Source organism: Staurois parvus, unplaced genomic scaffold (assembly GCF_062004578.1).
Source record: "Staurois parvus isolate SC_StPar_1 unplaced genomic scaffold, SC_StPar_1.0 ptg001004l, whole genome shotgun sequence".
Classification (NCBI taxonomy): domain Eukaryota; kingdom Metazoa; phylum Chordata; class Amphibia; order Anura; family Ranidae; genus Staurois; species Staurois parvus.
This window is the reverse complement of record NW_028318800.1, coordinates 814,476-831,457: the sequence shown is the minus strand read 5'-3', so window position 1 is coordinate 831,457 and position 16,982 is coordinate 814,476. Positions and strand designations below refer to the sequence as shown.

Genomic DNA, 16,982 nt, shown 5'->3' with positions numbered 1-16,982 from the left:
TTTGGGGCCTTAGGCAGCAGTGCAGTTTTCCTGGGTCCATTCCTGCTGGAGAAGATCCCTGTGCAGGGGCTCTACCACTGCAGCAGAACACCAGAAGGAGTCATCAAGAAGACATCAAAGTCCCAGTTAGGCTTAGCTAGGGGCCTATTTGCAACTTTAACTTCCTGGAATCAAGCTGGCTCTGGAGAAGCTCACTGGAGAGAATCATGAGGAAGATGGGAGAATGTACCTAACTGTGCTATGGCGGTGTGTGCCTTCATCTTCCTCACTGAGAAGAGCCTGGTAGACGGCAACCGATGATCCTGTGGCTGTGTGAGTAAATGACCCCAGAGCTGGAAAATCAGTGACTGTGAGTACTAGTCACCGTTGGCATAGAGATTCTGGACTCTGTGGGACATTCATTTTGCACAGTTCAGCAAGAAAGCTAGTCCTAAAGCTAATCAGTTCTCCAGTTTATTGTGATATTCCATGCTCTCCTCATCCCCATCCAAGTTCAAAGTTTCAAAAAAAAAAAAGAAGGACACTCCTAGACTGTTGTAGTGAGTTGTAGTGAGAAAGTGAAGAAAATGCTGTGTGCCTGGCAGTGTGTGCACCAACTGGGAAAAGTGGCTCTTTAGGGTGTAGGCTACATACCAATCACAACAGTTTGGAACATTGTTGTCCAGCAGTGGTCCCACACAGCAGACTGTTTCATTTTTTCTCCATGAATTCTAATCATTTCAGGGTGTTTGTATCTGTTTAATATTGTGTTAATATTATGCAGCACACTAAGACACTTTATAAATAAATCATCACAACCAGAAGAGGTTTCGGAGTGACATTTCTGGGAAGCCACGTGCTGTTTCCGCCTCTCCAGAAGTGGCGAAATGTCACCGTGCCTATTTGCCCCTGCATTAGGGCCCCCCGCTAATTGTGTTATTCAGTCACATGGCTGCAAGAGACTAGAGACAGAAAAGGTCAGAGAAAATTGCACAGATGTACAATCCATCCAGAACCATTACATGTTTATTACATATTTAACGGAACGATACAGGAGGGCGCCCCGACTGGCGCAGCCAGTGGCACCCCCAGATTCATCCACGTACAGAACAATGCACCTGCATAGCAAGGAGAGAATAAGACAGCCCTTAGAATCTCATAAGTGCAATTTAGCTAAAGACGGGATCTGCTTCCAGAAGAGGTTATAGGGAGACCCTTTGGATACAAAGGTGAAGAGAGGGCAGTGATCCTTAAAAGGTCACTCCACTCAAAACTAAGAATGCAATTAGGAATGGATGCAGGGAGGGTGTATCACCTATTACCACCTGATCCTCATATTTCTTGGGGAAACTTGCCCCTCCTAATACTTTTTTTACCAGATTGTAGAGTTCTTGGAAAATTCAAAGGATACTTAATGTTTAAAAGAGCAAATTAGGTGGGTGGAGCTGGGAACTCAAATGCAGAAATGTCACTTCCAGGGTTCCAAGGAGATGGTGGAAGGTTTAACCTGCAGACATTCATGAAAGAACATTTTGGAGATGGTGGAAGGTTTAACCTGCAATCATACATGAAAGAACATTTTGCAGATGGTGGACGGTTTAACCTGCAATCATCCATGAAAGAACATTTTGGAGATGGTGGACGGTTTAACCTGCAATCATCCATGAAAGAACATTTTGGAGATGGCGGAAGGTTTAACCTGCAGACATCCATGAAAGAACATTTTGGAGATGGCGGAAGGTTTAACCTGCAATCATTCAGGAAAGAACATTTTGGAGATGGTGGATGGTTTAACCTGCAATCATCCATGAAAGAACATTTTGGAGATGGTGGAAGGTTTAACCTGCAGACATCCATGAAAGAACATTTTGGAGATGGCAGAAGTTTTAACCTGCAATCATCCATGAAAGAACATTTTGGAGATGGTGGAAGGTTTAACCTGCAATCATCCATGAAAGAACATTTTGGAGATGGTGGAAGGTTTAACCTGCAGACATCCATGAAAGAACATTTTGGAGATGGCGGAAGTTTTAACCTGCAATCATCCATGAAAGAACATTTTGGAGATGGTGGAAGGTTTAACCTGCAGACATCCATGAAAGAACATTTTGGAGATGGCGGAAGTTTTAACCTGCAATCATCCATGAAAGAACATTTTGGAGATGGTGGAAGGTTTAACCTGCAATCATCCATGAAAGAACATTTTGGAGATGGTGGAAGGTTTAACCTGCAGACATCCATGAAAGAACATTTTGGAGATGGTGGATGGTTTAGCCTGCAATCATCCATGAAAGAACATTTTGGTGATGGTGGAAGGTTTAACCTGCAATCATCCATGAAAGAACATTTTGGTGATGGTGGAAGGTTTACCCTGCAATCATCCATGAAAGAACATTTTGGAGATGGTGGATGATTTAGCCTGCAATCATCCATGAAAGAACATTTTGGAGATGGTGGATGATTTAGCCTGCAGTCATCCATCACAGAACATTTTCTGGGTCTGAACTAAACTCAACTAACCCAGCCTCAGCCATGCATTATTATTGGCTCCTCTGCCAAAATTGATTGACTCTGCATGTCGAAGCAATAGTCTTCAGTCTTATAATGGTACGTCCCTAGTCCTATCAGTACAGTCAGGCAAAGTACAGACACACTGTCCTATAACTATAGTCAAGATTAGACATTGTCTTCAAAGACAGTCATGGTGATTACAGTCATGCAGCCCTTTGACACCAGTCAGAACAGTCATTCAGCCCTGCAACTATATCCAGTCTCTGTATAGCTACACTATATTATTACAGGCAGACCCCTAACAGTAGTAAAATTCTACAATTGTAGTCAGTACAGTCACACAGCCCTGTAACTGCAGTCACGCAAAGTACACTTACAAGTTCCTGTAACTGCATTGGAATTAAAAAAAAAAAAAAGTCCTATAAATACTAAAAGTTCTATAAATACTACAGTCGCATAGCCCTTTGTCAACTGTTGGACTGGGAGTCGTAGCACAGTCTTGTAGTTGTCTTACAAAGCAGTATGTGTATACAGTCCAGTGATGGAGTCAGTACAGTACTACAAGTCAAACACCCTGTGGTCACATAGTCCTATAACTGCAGTTGGGATCACTACAGGAACACAGGTCTAAAACTTGGCCCAGCCTCTTTTCAGTAACTAGTATTATAAATGCAATCTGGCTCACACCACGACTGTCACACAGTCCTACATGGCTACAGCCAATCATGCGGTCCTGTGACCACAGTTGGAATTAGTATAGTCACTGAGCCCTTTACCTGCAGTCAGGCTCAATACAGTCCAAAAATTACAGTCAGCATCAATACACTCACACAGAATTATAAATACAGTCATGACAGCAACAGCCATAAAATCTTCTAAACAAGGCTGCACTACAATACACAACCAGTAGAACTACAGTCAGGCTCAATACAAGGTCATCAATGTCACACAATCCTCATCCGATGGATGAGAGTTCCACTACAATTGAATGTGTTCACTAGGTTTATAAAACACAACACAGAAGTGAGTATCCAATGCGTTTTGGGTGCTTAAAGCTTCCCTTCCTCAGGAACTCCTCTCAGTAGTGCAACGTGCCTGATCCGTATTATGCAAGTATATCTCTGTCTTTACCACCTCAGGTGGTCCTAAAGAAGATGGATTTTTAGCAACCCGAAATGCATTGAAAATCCCCTTGGATATACAGAACTTTCTACTGGACTGCCAACGTGTTTTTTGGGCTCAAAGCTCCCTTTCCTCAGGGACTCCTCTCAGCAGTGCACCGTGTCTGATCTGTAATATGTAAGTATACCTCTGTCCTTTACCACCTCAGGTGGTCCTGGGGAGGAAGGAATTTGAGCTCCCCAAAGTGTGTTGGGTATCCATTTGAATATAAGGAACCTTCTACTGGACAGCCAACCCATTTTGGGGGCTCAGAGCTCCCCTTCCTTTAGGGATTCTCAACAGTGCATTGCTCCTGAACCATAGTATGTAAGCATAGTTCTCTCCTTTAACACCTCAGGTGTCTTTGAGGAAGAGGAGATTTGAGCTCCCCGAAACATGCCTGATCCATAATATGTAAGCATACCTCTGTTCTTTACTGCTGTCCTTTACCATCTCTGGTGACCCTAAGTAAAAGGGATTTGGAGCAACCTGAAATGCATTGGAAATCCTCTTGGATATACAGAAGTGTCTACTGAACAGCCAATGTGTTGTGGGGCTCAAACCTTCCTTTCCCCAGGGACTCCTCTCAGCAGTACAGTGTGCCTGATCTGTAATATGTAAACATAAATCTGTCCTTCAACACCTCAGGTGGCTCTGAGGAAGAGGGAATTAGAGCTTCCCTAAACGTATTGGGTATCCACTTGCATATACAGAACCTTCTACTGGACAGACGTGTTTTGGCGGCTCAAAATTCCCCTTTCTTGGGGACTCCTCTCAGCAGTGCACTGCACCTGATCTGTAATATGTAAGCATACCTCTGTCCTTTACCAGCTCAGGTGGCCCTGAGGAAGAGGGAGTTTGTGCTCCCCAAAACACATCGGATATCCACTTGGATATACAGGACCTTCTATTGGACATATTTAGTTGTTGTGTCACTCCTGTCTTTCCTGTACCCTATAGACTTCTCACAAGGACCTTGTACAATACTGCATGTTGATGAAGAGCAGCCCCAAAAGGTTCTACCCTTCGCACCACTGAATCCTGATCTACCTGGAGTTCAGCACTCCTACACCATACATCTAAACCTACAGTTGTGCTCAGTACAAGGTTTATAAAGTCACACAGTCCTAAAAATACAGTCAGGCTCAGTACAATTACAACGACTACAGTCGATAATATTACAGTCACAAAGCCTTTTATCTGTAGTCAAGCTCAGTACAGTTCTGAAAGTGTAGTCAGGGCAAATATTGCCACATATTATTATAACTATATTCATAATATGTACATTCATAAAGTCCTGTCTCTAAAGTCTCGCATAGTATAGGATGAGCACGATTGCACATTTCTACAATTGCAATCAGACTTGGAGCCACACAGTCCTAAAACGACAGACAATTTGAATTAAATCACACAGCTCTGTGATTACAGTTAGAATTAGTACAGTCTTAGAGCCCTTTATATGGGCTCAATAGGGCCCAAAAATTGCAGTCAGGGTCAGTGAAGTCATACAGTGTTACAACTACAGTTACAAAGTCCTGAAACTACAGTCTTAGGACAGGAGAAGCAGACAGTACTACAGCTACGGTTGCACTCAGCAAAAGGTCAGTTAAGCCTCATAGTAATAAAGCATCAGTCAGATTAGGTTCAGTCACACAGTCCTATAACAACAATCACACAGTTCTATAACAACAGTCACATAGTCCTTTGACAAGTATGGTAACGACATTTGAGCTCAAACCGTGCAGTCCAACAAACACAGCCAGGTTCAGAACAATCATACAGTCCTGTGTCCACAATTAGGGATATTACAGTCACAGAGCCCTTAATCTGCAGTCAGGCTCAGCACAGTCCATAAATTACAGTCAGCATCAGTACAGTCACAGCATTAAAACTGCAGCCTGGGTAGTCCTGAAACTACAGTTATACTCAGTATAGGATGAACATAATCACACAGTCCTGTGACAACAGTTAGAGATATTACAGTCACAGAGCCGTTTATCTGCAGTCAGGATCAGCACAGTCCATAAATTACAGTCAGCATCAGTACAGTCACATTATTACAACTACAGCCTGGGTAGTCCTGAAACTACAGTTGTACTCAGTATAGGATGAATATAATCACACAGTCCTGTGACAACAGTTAGAGATATTACAGCCACAGAGCCATTTATCTGCAGTCAGGATCAGCACAGTCCATAAATTACAGTCAGCATCAGTACAGTCACAGCATTACAACTACAGCCTGGGTAGTCCTGAAACTACAGTTATACTCAGTATAGGATGAGTATAATCACACAGTCCTGTGACCACAGTTAAAGATATTACTGTTACAGAGCCCTTTATCTACAGTCAGGTTCAGCACAGTCCATAAATTACAGTCACAGCATTAAAAATACAGTTGTACTCAGTATAGGATGAGTATAATCATACAGTCCTGTGACCACAGTTAGGGATATTACAGTCACAGAGCCCTTTATCTGCAGTCAGTCTCAGCACAGTCCATAAATTACAGTCAGCATCAGTACAGTCACATAGCATTAAAACTACAGTCTGGATAGTTCTGAAACTACAGTTGAACTTAGTATAGGATGAGTATAATCACTTAGTCCTGTGACCACATATGAGATTATTACAGCCACAAAGCCCTTTATCTATAGTCAGGATCAGCACAGTACATAAATTACAGTCAGCATCAGTACAGTCACAGCATTAAAACTACAGCCTGGATAGTCCTAAAACTACAGTTGTACTCAGTACAGGATGTATATAATCACACAGACCTAAAACTACAATCAGGCTCAGTAATAGTTCAGTAAAGTCACACAGTCCTAAAACTTCAGAGTAGCCTCAGCCACACAGTCCTAGAACTATAGTCACACAGCCCTTTGACAAGTATGATAACAGCATTTGAGCTCACATTGCACAGTCCAACAACTACAGCCAGGTTCAGAACAATAACACAGTCCTGTGACCACAGTTAGGATTGTTACAGTCACAGAGCCCTTTATCTGCAGTCAGTCTCAGCACAGTCCATAAATTACAGTCAGCATCAGTACAGTCACATAGCAATAAAACTACAGTCAAACTCAGTATAGGATGAGTATAATCACTCAGTCCTGTGACCACATATGAGATTATTACAGCCACAAAGCCCTTTGTCTGCAGTCAGTCTTAGCACAGTCCATACATTACAGTCAGCATCAGCACAGTCACACAGCAATAAAACTACAGTCTGGATAGCTCTGAAAGTACAGTCACACTCAGTATAGGATGAGTATATTCACACAGTACTGTGACCACAGTAAGGATTATTACAGTCACAGAGCCCTTTATCTGCAGTCAGTCTCAGCACAGTCCATACATTACAGTCAGCATCAGCACAGTCACACAGCAATAAAACTACAGTCTGGATAGCTCTGAAAGTACAGTCACACTCAGTATAGGATGAGTATATTCACACAGTACTGTGACCACAGTAAGGATTATTACAGTTACAGAGCCCTTTATCTACAGTCAGTCTCAGCACGGTCCATAAATTACAGTTAGTGTCAGTACAGTCACATAGCATTAATACTACAGTCTGGATAGTTCTGAAATGACAGTCGAACTCAGTATAGGATGAGTATAATCACTTAGTCCTGTGACCACATATGAGATTATTACAGTCACAAAGCCCTTTATCTGCAGTCAGGCTCAGCACAGTCCATAAATTACAGTCAGCATCAGTACAGTCACATAGTAATAAAACTACAGTCTGGATAGTTCTGAAACTACAGTCACACCCAGTATAGGATGAGTATATCACACAGTACTGTGACCACAGTTAGGATTATTACAGTCACAGAGCCCTTTATCTGCATTCAGTTTCAGCACAGTCCATACATTACAGTCAGCATCAGTACAGTCACATAGCATTAAAACTACAGCCTGGATAGTTCTGAAAATACAGTCATACTCAGTAATGGACAGATATAATCACACAGTCCTAAAACTACAATCAAAAGTACAGTCACACAGACCTAAAGCTACAACCACACTGACCAGACTGAGAACATTCGCATCTGTATATTAGTATGACAACAGTCTTCACTCCAGGGCGTATCTAAATCTGGTTTATGTCAATTTTCTAATAGCAGATTGTACGAGGGGTGTTCAAGTCAAAGCGGGACTTTTGAGTTCAAATAATAAAAAAGAACAAAATTTCAAGGAGTGGAAACTGCATTTATTTTTCGACATACTCCCCTGCTACTTTTCTACACTTATCCCAGCGTGTAACTAATGCCCGGAAAGCTTCGGCATACAAAGATTTCTGAGTACGCCTGAACCATCCTAGGACATTCATGAATGATTGTGTATTACGTTCACACAGAAAGATTCGTCTCGTGCAATTTCACCGCAGGTTATTTGTCGATGATGCAGGATCAGGCGTTCTACGCACTGAATATTCACATGAACGACTGCCGTGGGCTGGGAACCACCACAGACAGGATCGTCATTGACAGACATACGGCTATCTTTGAAACGTCGTTTACACCATTCAAATGTCTTACTGCGGCTGAGCGTCTCATCACTGTAGTGTGCTTGAAGTCTTCTGTAGATATCCGCAGGTTTTACACCTTCGTTCACCGCACACCGTTCTATGCATGCACTAACATTGTTCTCTGCCATCTTGATTAATGGTCTCTGGAATGGTCCGCGACATGTGCGCCGCCTATCAGTAATAGGACACACTTGCCACTTAGTACTGCACGTTGCACCGCCATGCTAGGATCCCTTTTTATACCTGGAAAATGACAAGTCTTGGTTTGAGGTGAACGCCCCTCGTATAATGTCTCTTGTGATAAGAAAATTAAAAAAGCAGCAACCTGATCCTATTAACCTGCCTATATGGGGGCAGATTTGAGCAATCTGCAGGTAATCGGTTTAAGAATCTCAATGGCCTGGACAGAGGCATCCCTAGGGTTGGTAACACTTGGTGACACCCCCTCTGACGATCCCCGCAGAATGGATCAGATCTGCGGATTGAGCATAATGGATCGGATCGGTGAACGAAGGTGTAAAACCATCCTGCGGGGATCTTCGGCTTTCTTTACGACTTACCTTTTCGTGGAGCGGGTCCGGTGGCTGCATGCCGACGATCCCCGCAGGATGGATGGGATCTGCAGATTGAGCATAATGGATCGGAGTTCGATCCATTATGCTTCCCAGTCTGAAGATCCCATCCATCCTGCGGGGATCGTCGGCACTCAACCTGTACGGAGTGACACCGGGACCCGCTCCACGAAAAGATAAGTTGTACAGAAAGCCAACAATCCCCGCAGGATGGATCGGATCTGCAGATTGAGCATAATGGATCGGAGTTCGATCCATTATGCTTCCCAATCTGCAGATCCCATCCATCCTGCGGGGATCGTCGACACGCAACCAGTACGGGGTGACACCAGGTCCCGCTCCACGAAAAAGGTAAGTTGTACAGAAAGCCGACGATCCCCGCAGGATGGATCGGATCTGCGGATTGAGCATAATGGATCGAAGTTCGATCCATTATGCTTCCCAATCTGAAGATCCCATCCATTCTGCGGGGATCGTCAGCATGCAACCTATAAGGGGTGACACCGGACCCGCTCCACAAAAAGGTAAGTCGTAACGAAAGCCGTCGATCCCCTCAGGATGGATCGGATCTGGGGATTATGCTCCCCAATCCGCAGATCCGATCCATCCTGCAGGGATCGTCGGCTTGCTTTACAACTTACCTTTTCGTGGAGCGGGTCCAGTGTCACCCTTTGCGGTCGGTGTCACCTGGTGCGGGCCACACCCCGCGCACCTGCCTCGGGACGCCACTGGGCTTGGATTATCCAGTTGTCCGCAGGTTGGACGAATATCCACACAGATACATTTCTTTCAAATGCATGAACCTGCAATTGATTGATCTGGTCATCCTGCATGACTACACGTCACGACATTTGTCGGGAAGGAAAGAGGGGTCTCTGGAAGTTTTCCCGCCTCTGCTAAAGTGCATTTATGGCAGCAGGGCACGCGTGCATCATACACCTCTACCCCCCACAGACCCAGCATGCGTGGGGAGTGCAACCACGGCACCAAGACACGCCGTTGGACCCACAATCTTATGATCTTCCCCACCTGAAGCAAGTAGAAAAAAGTGCCATGTTAAGATGTACAAGTTTCAATTTGTAAAGTTCACAATAATAGTGTAGAGATCGGCTCTGTGCCGCCATGTTCACCAACCAGGACTTCCTTGAATCTCGACTGTTGGACGCGCTTGCACCATGCAGCTGGGCGTCTAGGGATGTGCGGAGACCGGGACCATTGTGGGGTGACGGGGTTACAATGTAAATCATTTCACGGCTGGTTTTGGCTCTGGAATCCTTTGAACCTGAACACAACAAATTTGTGCCAACTCTATGGTAGTGAATATAAGAATGGTTCAACTACCGATGTATCAGTTTTACAGAACGGACTAGGAAACCCTTCTTCAGCTTTGGATGGAGAGTTCAAAATGTGAATTGAGAGTTATGTGGTTCAGTCACATACACTGAAACTGCCCCCCCCCCCCAACCCCACCCAAAAAATCTGTGTTTCCGCCATGTCCTTTAAAATTAAATTTAAAGCCCAACTGAACTCTGTTTAAACCCCCTAAATATGCTCCAGGTGTGCAACTTAAGCTGACCATAGATGGACTGAAATGTGGCCGGTTCAGCAGGGACGTGCCAAATTTGGATCCATTTATAGCTGTTCCATCATGATAGAAGTTGATCTAATGATCGACTTTTGACGAACGAGATGTTGGAAATTTTTCAATTGATCTGCAGTTGGAGGAGTCCCCACTGTCAGAATACAATAATACATTGAGGAGGATTCCTCCATCTACCTCACTTGTATGGATGGGGGAATCTGTTTTTTTTTTTTTCAATCACCCCATATATGGCCAGCCTTATGCAGGCCATAGACAGGTCGTTTATCGGCCAAATTTTCGTCCGCATGAAAAATTGGCCGATAATCACGCCGTTATCGGGGCCAGCCCGTCAGCTGTTTTTTGCGGATCTCATTTATATTTATCGGTCATGCTGGAAAATCTACTGATCGCTGGTGCAAGGCTTTCCAGGCACCCTTGGACAAAAACTAATAAATGCACATTTTTTTTTACCTTTAAAAAAATGTGCATTTATTATTTTTGTCCAAAAGATGAACTTATCCTTTAAATCTTATCCTTTAAATCTTTAAATCTCAAAATCCAGTGTCTGGGAAGTCTGGTTCTCATGACTAGGAAGTATGAGGCCATTTTTGCCCCTTTCCTTCGCCGATCCTCATTTATCATTTATTTTGGTGCGGCTTTTTAATTGTGTAAACAAGAGCCAAAACAATTGCCTACGCAAACTGTCCAACCCAGTTGGACGTGCGGGTAATTCGAGGACCCGCGGGAATTGGCACAGATCGCCGGTCGTCGTTAGGAGCTGGCACCGCACAGGCCAAGGAAACGTGTGGCCCATCAATTAAAACGAAAAAGAACTTTTAATTAAGCACTTGGCCTAATTAGAATTAATAATGTATTATTATAGACCTGTTATCGCCGAACGTCTACAGATGCATCTCCTGACGGCGGAGAGGAAGTGACTACATGGACTCTTGACAAGGTGAGTAGGCAGGAGCGAGGAGGACCGCGGCGGACTAATCAGTGCAAGGTAATAAGGGTCGCGGTGCTCGGGATGCGGCGATTAGGTTCGATCTCACAGTCAGCGCTCTGTTTCCGGCCTTAATTAGCAAGAACAACATTATCTGGCTGATCTTCCACGCTGTACAGCTGAGAAATCTGACATCCGTCTCCTACAACCAAAGCTCAAGATGAAAATTAGCATCTACCCAGATGTTCGGGGGTCAGCGCCTACTCAGGGGCTTTCCATGCGTATGGTAGCTGTGACTTAATTAACAGCCGTCATCTTACAGATCTATTCCTGGAAATTAGTAAAAATTAATCCGCGTAAATCTAGGTTCACACCTATGCAGGTTGCGTTGGAGGCGTTTCTGCATTGCGTTTTTGCAGCGTTTTTTTTTCTTGTTGCTAGGCAGATTTTAAATGCATCAAAAACCGCAATGCATGCTTTTCCGCTCCGTTCCCATTGAAGTCTGTGGAACCGAAAACGCAACGTTTTGCGTTAAAAAAAAAAGTCCCTGACCCTTTCCAAAAAAGCATCGGCTGAAAACGCGAAGATGTGAAACTGTCCCATAGGAATCATAGGTACATATATAGCACCAATTTACGCAGCGCTTTACATATATATTGTATATTTATAGCAATCCCTAACCCTCATGGGGCGTACAATCTAAGGTCCCTAACCCTCAAGGGGGGTACAATCTAAAGTCCCTAACCCTCAAGGGGGGTACAATCTAAGGTCCCTAACCCTCAAGGGGTGTACAATCTAAGGTCCCTAACTCACATTCATACATACACATATTAGGGCCAATTTAGACAGGAGCCAATTCACCTACCAACATGTCTTTGGAGTGTGGGAGGAAACCTACGCAGTCACAGGGAGAACATGCAAACTCCAGGCAGGGGATGCCGTGGTTGGGATTTGAACCAGTGACCCTAGTACTGCCAGGCAGAAGTGCTAACCATTTAGCCACTGTGCTTTCCAATCTGCAAAACGCAGCAGAAAACGCTTATCTGTGAACCTAGGGTTACGCGAATGCTATTTAGGTAACGGTGCCGCTATGCCAGGGGCCCATACTACAGTCATCCACTGCGGTGCATTTAAGCATGTGCGTTAACACACAAGGTCTTACACGCCATGATATGCTTTGTGTTATGGCAGCCCAGTATGAATGGGTTCTTGTTGAGAATGGGCTGTCATTATGAATGAGCTGTCATTAGGAATGAGCTGCCAAAGGACCACAATGGATGAAAAAGGATCATGACCCTTTGCTAAGGCAAAACAAGTACATTGCAGTCTGCTGTAAAGGGTGTTGGGGTGTCATTCACAATAAATGACAATAGAACACACCCCACATAGAACTTGTGTGTTGCTTTTAATGCTTTTGTTTCAGTGCCATTATGCCAAAGCCCTATTCACACTACAGTGATCCATTGTGGTGCATGTAAGCATGTGTGTTAACACAAGGTCTTACATCTCATTATATGCTTTGCATTAAGGCAGCCTATTCATTATGAATGGGCTGTCATTATGAATGGGCTGTCATTATGAATGATCTTCCAAAGGGCCACAATAGATGAAAAACACACAAACCTTTACTAAAGTGTAATAAGTGCATTGCACCACTCTACTGTACAGTGTGTTGGGGTGTCATTCACAATGAACGACAAATTAACACACCCCACATAGAAGAGGTACATTGTCATGTATTGTTGCGATGCATGTTAACGTGTTTGTTTTAGCACCACTATGCCAAGGGTCTATTCACACTACAGTGATCCATTGCACCACATTTAAGCATTTGCATTAATGCGAATACATACACACCATAATATGCTTTGCATTAAGGCAGTCCATTTATTATGAATGGGCTGTCATTATAAATAGGCTGCCATTATGAATGGGCTGTCATTATAAATGGGCTGCCAAAGGACCACAATGGATAAAAAAAAAAAGTGCATGACCCTTTGCTAGGGCAAAACAAGCGCATTGAACTCAACTGTACAGTGCATTGGGGTGTCATTCTCAATGAAAAGGCAATGTAACACACCCCCACAAAGAAGAGGTGCAGTGGCATACATTGTGGCAATGCATGTTAATGCGTGCGTTTTAGCGCAACTATACCAAGTGTCTATTTCCACTACAGTGACTCATTGTAGCACATTTAAGCATTTGCATTAATGTGAATACCTACACGCCATGATATGCTTTGCGTTAAGGCAGTCCATTCATTATAAATGGGCTGTCATTATAAATAGGCTGCCATTATGATTGAGATGCCAAAGGACCACAATGGATAAAAAGAAAGTGCATGAACCTTTGCGAAGGCAAAACAAGTGCATTGCACTCTACTGTACAGTGCGTTGGGGGTCATTCTAAACGAATGGCAATGTAACAGACCCCACATAGAAAAAGTGCAGTGGCATACATTGTGGCAATGCATGTTAATTCTTGAGTTTGCGCCACTATGCTAAGGGTCTATTCACACTATAGTGATCCATTGCAGCACATTTAGGATTTTTCATTAATCAAAGAATAAATGGTGAGCGCAAGACAAAAAAAAAAGAAAAAATAAAGCAGCTAGCACAACGTGGCAAACTCTCTGTCTCCACCAAAACAAAACACTATAATATCAATGTGCAGTGCTAGAATGCATTAATGCAAATACCTACACGCCATAATATGCTTTGCATTAAGGCAGTCTATTCATTATGAATGGGCTGTCGTTATGAATGAGCTGTCATTATGAATGGGCTGTCACTATGAATGAGCTGTCGTTATGAATGAGCTGTCATTATGAATGGGCTGTCGTTATGAATGGGCTGTCGTTATGAATGGACTGTCGTTATGAATGAGCTGTCGTTATGAATGAGCTGTCGTTATGAATGGGCTGTCGTTATGAATGGACTGTCGTTATGAATGAGCTGTCGTTATGAATGAGCTGTCGTTATGAATGGGCTGTCGGTATGAATGGGCTGTCGTTATGAATGGGCTGTCGTTATGAATGAGCTGTCGTTATGAATGAGCTGTAGTTATAAATGGGCTGTCGTTATGAATGAGCTGTCATTATGAATGGGCTGTCGTTATGAATGGGCTGTCGTTATGAATGGGCTGTCGTTATGAATGGGCTGTCGTTATGAATGGGCTGTCGTTATGAATGAGCTGTCGTTATGAATGAGCTGTCGTTATGAATGGGCTGTCATTATGAATGGGCTATCAAAAGAACACAATGGATAAAAAAAGTGCATGACCCTTTGCTAGGGCAAAACAAGTGCATTGCACTCTACTGTACAGTGCATTGGGGTGTCATTCTCAACGAAAAGGCAATGTAACACACCCCACATAGAAGAGGTGCAGTGGCATACATTGTGGCAATGCATGTTAGTGTTTTAACACCACTATGCCAAGTGTCTATTCACACTACAGTGATCCATTGCAGCACATTTAAGCAGGTGCATTAATGCGAATACATACACACAATAATATGCTTTGCATTAAGGCAGTCCATTTATTATGAATGAGCTGTCGTTCTGAATGGCCTGTCATTATGAATAGGCTGCCATTATGAATGAGCTGCCAAAGGACTACAATGGATAAAAACATTTATGACCCTTTACTAAAGCATAACGAGCGCATTGCTGTACAGTGTGTTGGGGTTTCATTCACAATGAATGGGCTGTCGCTATGAGTGACCTGTTATTATAAAGGGACTGTGGGAAGGGGTTTAATGGGAACACCTGAGAAAAGGGTGTAAACAAGCAGTTTTCAGGTGTTCCCATAAAGTCTATGGTTTCTAAAACATGAAATTTTGCCTAAAGAAAAAAAAGCTTATGTACATTGCGTGACAAGCGTCATGCTTTCAGTCTAGGTTCACACCTACGCAGGTTGCATTTGAGGCATTTCTGCATTGCGTTTTTTTACACGTGTTTGTGGTTTTTCTTTTTCTTGTTGCTAGGCAGATTTTAAATGCAAAACGCATCAAAAACGCGGCAAAAACACAATACGTGCTTTTCCACAGCATCCCCATTGAAGTCTATAGAACCAAAAACATTCAAAAAAGTCAAACGTTCAAAAAAGTCCCTGACCCTTTCCAAAAAATGCATCGGGTGAAAACGCGGATATGTGAACCTGTCCCCTAGGAAAATGATTCCCCTAGGAAGATGAATTAAATGATTCCTCTTGTACCAAATTGTATTGTAACCAGGGGCGGACTGACAACTCATGGGGCCCTCGGGCAATAGGGGATCATGGGGCCCCTGTGTCCTTGCCCAAACTAAAAAAACCTATGAAAAAGGTACCAGGGGCATCTCATATGGCCCCCTACTGACCCTGGGCCCTCAATAGGGGATCATGGGGCCCCTGTGTCCTTGCCCAAACTCAAAAAAGCCTATGAAAAAGGTACCAGGGGCATCTCATGGGGCCCCCTACTGACCCTGGGCCCTCAATAGGGGATCATGGGGCCCCTGTGTCCTTGCCCAAACTCAAAAAAGCCTATGAAAAAGGTACCAGGGGCATCTCATGGGGCCCCCTACTTACCCCGGGCCCTCGGGCAGTGCCCGAGTTTCCAAATGGTCAGTCCGCCCCTGATTGTACCTTCATTTTGTAAAGAGCTGCGCAAACTGCTGGCGCCATATAAATCCTGTGTAATAATAAATGGACTATACTCCGTTTCTGCGAAACGCTTCGGTGTGAACCTGGGGTAAGCACCACAATGCATAGATGGGAATGGACACCATTAAAAACAATGGGATTCTTCATTGTAAAGGTGGGAAATGTGCAACAAAATGTTGAAGCGTGAATGGGACCCAAACCTTTCCTATTCTATTCAATTAAAACCAAAAAAAGCTTTGACATTTGATACACTTTCATTCCCAATCATCTACTAAAGACTGATATGACGTGGGTGGACTGACCCTTTAAAAAAACCCAACAAGAAATGTCAGTGACTACAGAATCTGCTTGGAGGGTCTCTTGCGGCTCCCTGCCGTGGTCGCGCAGAAGTCTCTGCAATCTCTGAACTGTAAACTGCCGTCAATCAGGGGGAAGTGGAAGTCCCCGAGCTGCAGAGGATGCATTTAGCAGAGGCAAGGGAAGAGAGGCTCTTCCAACTACAGGGCAGCTTTCCCTCCAGAAGACGATCCGATTTCAGTCAAAGTCTTCAGATTGAATTTTTTTCAGCAGATATTGTCAGCTAATGGGATTAGGGAGACCTGCGGTGCGTTATATGGAGGACGGCGGTGGAATTAAAAAAAGGAAGTGAATATTATTATGTCTCCTACATGTCTGTTGGTATTCCCTGTACTCTACGTCTCTCAATCACCCAACCAGCATTGCATTCTCTGCTCCGCATCTCAACTCTGGGCTGCTTAAAGAGAACCCGGCCCATCAACATCCCAGACAAGCTTTAACTTGTTTCTCATATTATTAAACCTGCAACTTTTATTGGAATAATCCCTGGTGATCCTGCCATGGAGGTACCTGTCAGACACATCCTGTTAGAGGGTGACAACACTCCCTCCCTGTCTACCCACAATGATCCCGTGTTGTCACCCAGGCTTCCAGTGGAGACTACAACACACTGCATTGACCATTGTTGCCACCATCACACCATCCCTCCCCCTAGAGTTGTCACCTCATCCCTTTACCCCCCCCGGTCACAGC

The 16,982-nt window shown here is 43.9% G+C and overlaps 1 protein-coding gene across 2 annotated transcripts; it reads right to left on the bottom strand.

Moving 5' to 3' along the window:
* Nucleotides 1–987: 987 nt before the first annotated feature.
* Nucleotides 988–8,791, bottom strand: LOC149441332 (uncharacterized). 2 transcript variants are annotated; one of them, XM_089657486.1, is made up of 2 exons: nucleotides 1,583–8,791; nucleotides 988–1,534 (listed from the first exon to the last, which is right to left on the bottom strand). In XM_089657486.1, exons 1-2 carry the CDS (start codon nucleotides 2,458–2,460, stop codon nucleotides 1,411–1,413), a joined length of 1,002 nt encoding a protein of 333 aa, XP_089513612.1. In that variant the 5' UTR covers nucleotides 2,461–8,791; the 3' UTR covers nucleotides 988–1,410. The 2 variants fall into 2 exon arrangements, with proteins under 2 accessions (XP_089513612.1, XP_089513613.1); XM_089657487.1 differs by having other exon boundaries at nucleotides 1,631–8,791.
* Between the last annotated feature and the right edge of the window lie 8,191 nt (nucleotides 8,792–16,982).